This window comes from Nicrophorus vespilloides, unplaced genomic scaffold (genome assembly GCF_001412225.1).
Source record: "Nicrophorus vespilloides isolate i.1.1-1 unplaced genomic scaffold, Nicve_v1.0, whole genome shotgun sequence".
NCBI classification, from domain to species: Eukaryota; Metazoa; Arthropoda; class Insecta; order Coleoptera; family Silphidae; genus Nicrophorus; species Nicrophorus vespilloides.
Genome location: NW_017096647.1, coordinates 68,796 through 75,469, shown reverse-complemented (window position 1 = coordinate 75,469; position 6,674 = coordinate 68,796). Strand labels below are relative to the sequence as shown.

At 30.1% G+C, this 6,674-nt stretch overlaps 1 protein-coding gene across 1 annotated transcript in view; it reads left to right on the top strand.

The window, feature by feature from the left end:
* The first annotated feature begins 1,624 nt into the window (after positions 1-1,624).
* LOC108557763 (hemicentin-1) overlaps positions 1,625-6,674 on the top strand; it is a 40,739-nt gene continuing 35,689 nt past the window's right edge. The window contains exon 1 of the mRNA XM_017914416.1: positions 1,625-2,221. Coding sequence (XP_017769905.1) covers positions 2,176-2,221 — 46 coding nt within the window. The 5' untranslated portion in view covers positions 1,625-2,175. The remainder of the gene's footprint in view (positions 2,222-6,674) is intronic.

Here is a 6,674-nt window from a genome sequence, read left to right as displayed (position 1 = left end):
TAATAAATATATAAGGCAGAATGTAATTGTATCAATCTTTATGTAAATTTTCCTATTGAATAAAGCTCTATGTAAAGGATACGAATCAAGTAGCAATAGACACAACTGAAGAAGAAAAAAAACATAATCATTGTTGCAAAGCATGAGGACTTGTTTTTCATTATTTATTTTTAATCCGTAGGGCGCTTAATAAAAATCATTGAGTATTGAATATTATACGTTTAAAATTAACTTTTGAACTAATTTTATTCAATTTTAATTCAAGCTTAATTAATATAAGAATAAATTGATTTAAACCAATTTTCTAAATCTTTTTTCACTTATTAAGAAATTTTAATTAATGAGTAATAAATATATAAGGCAGAATGTAATTGTATCAATCTTAATGTAAATTTTGCTATTGAATAAAGCTCTACGTAAAGGACACGAATCAAGTAGCAATAGACACAACTGAAGAAGAAAAAAAACATAATTATTGTTGCAAAGCCTGAGGACTTGTTTTGCATTGTTTATTTTTAATCCGTAGGGCGCTTAATACAAATCATTGAGTATTGAATATTATATGGTTAAAATTAACTTTTGAACTAATTTTATTCAATTTTAATTCAAGCTTAATTAATACAATAATAAATTGATTTAAACCAATTTTCCAAATCTTTTTTCACTTATTAAGAAATTTTAATTAACGAGTAATAAATATATAAGGCAGAATGTAATTGTATTAATTCTTTATGTAATTTTTTCTATTGAATAAAGCTCTATGTAAAGGACACGAATCAAGTAGCAATAGAAACAACTGAAGAAAAAAACATCATCATTGTTGCAAAGCCTGAGGACTTGTTTTTCATTGTTTATTTTTAATCCGTAGGGCGCTTAATAAAAATCATTGAGTATTGAATATTATATGTTTATAATTAATTTTTGAACTAATTTTATTCAATTTTAATTCAAGCTTAATTAATATAAGAATAAATTGATTTAAACCAATTTTCCAAATCTTTTTTCACTTATTAAGAAATTTTAATTAATAAGTAATAAATATGTAAGACAGAATGTAATTGTATCAATCTTTATGTAAATTTTGCTATTGTAAAGGACACGAATCAAGTAGCAATAGAAACAACTGAAGAAAAAAATATCATCATTGTTGCAAAGCCTGTGGACTTGTTTTTTTTTGATCCGCGGGGCGCTTCACGTGCAGACGAAACAAACAAACGCTTGCGGCATAATCGTGAGGGGTCCGGGGGCGGCGATCGCGTTGCGCCACCGACGTTTAATTGAAAAACGTTCATATTTTCGGATCGACGACGTCCCCGGATCGAAGCTTCCCCGAGTTATTAAATACTTTCGAAGCATTTGCTGCGCATCTAACGCGTAAAAGGTATATGCATGTATGCATACCTGTTTCCCATTTTACCTGGTAGAAGAAGTTGAAAAGAGAAATACGTTTGTTGAGGAGAGAAGAAGGGCTTCTTCGTCTTCGCTTCGCTTGTTGATTGTTTGTTGGCGCCCCGACCTCCCACCACACGCCATCACCGATCACCGATGGTCATAAGCCTATCTCTCTCTGCCGCACGTGACCTCCCTGTATGCACCACCTCTTCTAGGTATTCGAACTGAAAACCTGGAGCGATCGTCGCGCCACCGTTCGGACGCACCGCAATCGCGCGGACGCTCTCATTCCGAAACACGACGTCGTTAGGTGCGTCTCACAGTCCACGAATCCTCGAATAATACGCGCATTATACACGAAACTTTCGAAAAAAAAAAAAATAAACGAAACGGGGTTAAAAGTTTACCAACTTTTTCACCCCTCTCCCGCCCCGAACAAGGATTAACCAGTGCAACAACATGACACTAAACTTAAGTGAAAAGTGCTTCTTATTCTGATACAACAGAAACTACAAAAGTGTTCGAAAACTTTTGTTCCAACTGAAGTTCTTAAGGAACGTTTTGGTGCTTCGTTTATAAAAGTGCACGAAAAGATGCCATGACAATTCATTAGTGAAACTTCCACCTCGACAGTGTTTGTTGTTCTTTCTTTTTTTTTTAGTTTGCGTTCTTCTGTTTTGGATTATTTCGTGATTTCCGGATAAAAAGCGACAAATACAAAACTTGATCACAAAAAAAAAAAAAAAAAATTAAACGAGAAAGTGTTCGATCGGCCCAACAAAAATGATGACGGAATTAGCAAGGATTTCCTTCGCGCTCCTCGCATTACGTAAGTGTTTTCCACATATTCACAATTATTGAAAAAATTAGTTATTAATTACAAAAAAAAATAGTTTTAGTTTTATTTAAAATGCGCCCTTAGTTATAAATAAAACTTAATTTAGACTTAACAAATTTCATCGGAAAAAAAAAATCCAAAGAAATTTAAATTTTTCACAAATTATTTTTTGAAAAAAAAATTTGTTTTGTTTCAATTTGCTGTAATTAACTAATTGAATACAATTATTTACAAGTTATTGTTATAACATAAAATTTAATTATTGCGCTTTCTTCACTACATAAAAAAAGCGTAAAAATTTAATTTTCGTTTATAATTTTTAAACATAATTATCAACTGTGTATATTTATTTTATCTAAATGTATTCTTAATTAATTTTTTTAATGAATTTCCTGTTTTGCACAAAAAAAAACAGAGAATGTTAGTGGAAATACAATTCGTACACAATTGTTTCTGTGCACGTTTAACAAAGCGCGCTAAATTTAAACTTACCAACTTTAATTCCATTTAAATGTAATACAATTATTACACAATTTAGCGTAGTTCTTTTAACTACTGAAACTGTACATTTCTATTTACTTCTACACTCTTTTAAATTCATTATCTAACTTTATATTTCAAATTAATTATTACTTTAATTTATAAAAAAAATGCGTTTTAGTACGCTTTCTTTATACTTTTACTCGAGTCTCATGCAATTACGAAATTAAATTAAGCGAATTTTAACGAAATGATAAATTCAAATGAATTTTCTGGAAATTCCAATCTGAAATTTGTAAAATTAACCGTCTTCGAAGTCCTTCGGTTTTCTTCTTTGAATGCTTCTATTTATATTCTTAACATACATTTTTTTTCACACGCGTTTTCTTCCCCCTTACGAACACTTTCCGGCCGGATGTTCGAAGAAGAAAAAAAACATCTTTTTTAACATTTCACGCCCGATGATTCCTCCGGTTTGCCGCAAACTTTTATAGTCCGTTGCAATACTCACCCTCTGCGCAACCATAAGGTGTAAAGAAGGATAAGAACGCAGCAGAAAAGGATAATAATCCAATCATTTATTGAGTGGAGAGGTTTTTTAGGCGCGGCTCCGCACATTTCGGCCTCGCCATTTAATAACTTTTTGATCGCAAATTGTATCATTTAACATTTCGCTCACACAAACTGCTTTGTTTCCTTTAATTAACGTTTCAAGCGTTCAGTTTTGCTTGCTGCTTGCTGTCTTGTCTTGTTTTTTTTTCTTCTTCGGTATAATTAGTGGACTTTCTAAAATTTTAGTTGCCTATGCCATTTAGTTTTATTGGTGAAAGTTCGCTTGAAAGGACAGTTAATCTCTGCCTATTAATTCAATTTACTTTTATATATACAAAAAAATTACTTTTCGAATTATTGAGAAAACATCTTTAATTAATTCTCTCGTCCAGAATATGAAACGTTTCTCTTCAAATAAGTTAAAAGAAAAAACCGTTATTAAAGCAACGTTTATCTTAAGTGACTTATTAATTACAAGCTGGAAATAATTAAGATATTTCTGTTCTCGCTCTTTCGTTATTTTTTTTTTTTCATCCACTTCATCTTCGAATCCTTTTATATCTCCTACGGCCTTTCCATTTTCGAAATTGATAATGAAGTAAACGTTATCTGCCGAAAGAGAAAAGAAGGCCCTGATTAATTGTTGCCCATGCCCAAAGCCATTTGTCTCCTTTTGTTCTTTTTTTTCATCCAATCGGCGTTATTTATTTTTGTTTTCTCTCTCAAATCAGAAACGCGTAAAGATTAAAGGAAATATTTATAATTGATTATTTTTAATTTATTTCGTGTTTTTATTTCCATTTCGTTATTAAGAAAGAAAAAATCATTTTTAAACGAAATTCTTTATTATATTTTTTTTTTCGGTCTACCTGGAAATATATTCAATTATTTACACATTATGTATACTTTTAGTGGAAGATTTTCAATGTGAAGAGAGAAAGAAATTTTTGTTACCTGAAAAATTCGGTAGTTTTACGGTGCGAAGAGCAGGTGTTGAAGGTACTTTTTTTTCTGGGAAAACGTCTTTTATGTAGTATTATCTACCTGCTACCAAATTGTATTCCTACATTGTCATTATTCGATTCCTAAAAGAATTTCTTTACAATTCAAAGTTGAGCTTTTAACATTGTTTTATTTATCAGAAAACCGAAGAATTTCTTAAATCCATCAATTTCTCGCTTCAACTTTACAAATTTAGAAAATATACGAAACAATACCAAATATTTTCTAAATTGAGAAACTTTCACAAGTTTTATTACATTTTCTTCATTTTTTTCTTAAATCCAAACTTTTTTCACCATTTTGTCGCTTCATATTTTCCAATTTAGAATATATATATAGTTGTATGTATAAAACACTACTAAATATTTTTTATATTGCGAAACTTTCACAAGTTTTACTATGTTTTCATCAAATTTTCTTAAATGGAAATCATTTCTTAAATACCACGTTTTCTCAGTCATTTTCTCGCTTTAAATTTTCCAATTTTAAATATATTTAGTTGTGTATACGAAACACTACCAAATATTTTCTAAATTGAGAAACTTTTACAAGTTTTATTACATTTTCTTCATTTTCTCTTAAATCCAATATTTTTTACCATTTTCTCGCTTCAACTTTTAAAATTTAGAATATATTTAGTTGAGTATACAAAACACTACCAAATATTTTCTAAATTGAGAAACTTTTACAAGTTTTACTAGATTTTCTTATTTTTTTTAATCCAATGTTTCTTCATCATTATCTCGCTTCAAATTTACCAATTTTGAATATATTTAGTTGTATGCATGAAATACTATGAAATATTTTGTAAATTGAGAAACTTTTACTACATTTTCTTCATTTTTTCTTAAATCCAATGTTTTTTTCACCATTTTGTCGCTTCAAATTTAGAATATATTTAGATGAGTATACCAAACACTACTGAATATTTTCAAAATTGAGAAACTTTCACAAGATTTACTAGATTTTCTTACTTTTTTATAATTCCAAGGAATTTCTTAAATCCAAAGTTTTTTCAGAATTTTCTCGCTTCAAATTTATAAAATATATAGTTGTATGTACGAAACACTATGAAATAGTTTCTAAATTGAGAAAATTTTACAAGTTTTATTACATTTTCTTCAATTTTATTAAATGAAAAAAATGAAAATCCAACGTTTTTCTTCGCCTAGTTTTAATATATTTTATTATTATTTTTATGTTTAAACTAGATTTTGTGTATTGAATTTATCAGTTAACAAAGTTTAAGAAATAATAAATTAAGTTAAAAATAAATATAATAGAAGAAGAAAAAAACATGGGTTTTGCGTTGAGTGAAATAGTGAGGGTATTATTATTATATAAGGGGATGAGGGTTCATGTGTTGGTTCAGCCATAGGAATTGTGGTCTATAATTATGCCAGCTGTTTGAGCATATTTCCGAAATGAAAAATCAATGGTCTGGCCTCGCTCCATCTCCTTTTTTCCACTCTCTCTACATAGTCTAAGTCTACAGGGGGAGTTGAAACCTCATCCCTCCCCGAAAAAAAACATATAAAAAGGCCAGGTGTGCGTACATAATTTGCGTTTACTTCAACGCCGAAGAAAAAAAAAAAGCGTTAGGAATACGAGTAAAGAAAAAAAAAAGTGTTGGAATATAAACAGGACCGATAAGATAAGACTTTTGCTGACGGTTCCTTGATGGATGATCGTTGGGTCAACCTTAATTTATTTGGATATTAGTGCGACATGCCTATAAACAGAAAAGCCGAAGAATACAACAACAGCAAAAAAAATAATAATAATTCACAGGGAAAAGGATTTAATTTTTCCTCCCCCCAAAAAAAAGTGAAACGAAACGACGACGCAGCAACGTTTATATTCATTAGTTATTAATATGATTTATGCGCGTTGTCGTCGCTGTTTTTGCATTATCCTTTTCGCTACATCCTTTTTTTTTGTTATTTCGCGCTGCATTTGCCTCTCTCATTCGAAACCCGAAAAATATAAATGGAAAACAAGAAAACTGCAATGATTTCCATCTGTTATCGTTTCGCCACGTCCTCGGATAATCCTAAATTATCGTCCTTGCAAAATAGCAAATATTTGCGTAAATCATTTACAGAAGAAATACATAACTACATCGCGTATATTTACTTATATATTTGTTTATTTATTCAGTTTTTTTTTTATGAATATGCTTCTCCAATAAATTGCCCCTTTAAACCCGTCTTTATATGTGTATTATACGTACACTTTTTAGGTCCTTTTTCGCTGCTGCGGAAAGTATATTATTCAAGGATTTTTATGTTGCTATCTCTTCTCTTCTTCGAGGCTGAACGCTCGTGTGCAGGTGATGTGCGCCAGATATGATAAAGTAAATAAACAGCACCGTCAAAATACATATCTATATACTACACCGTCTTCACTA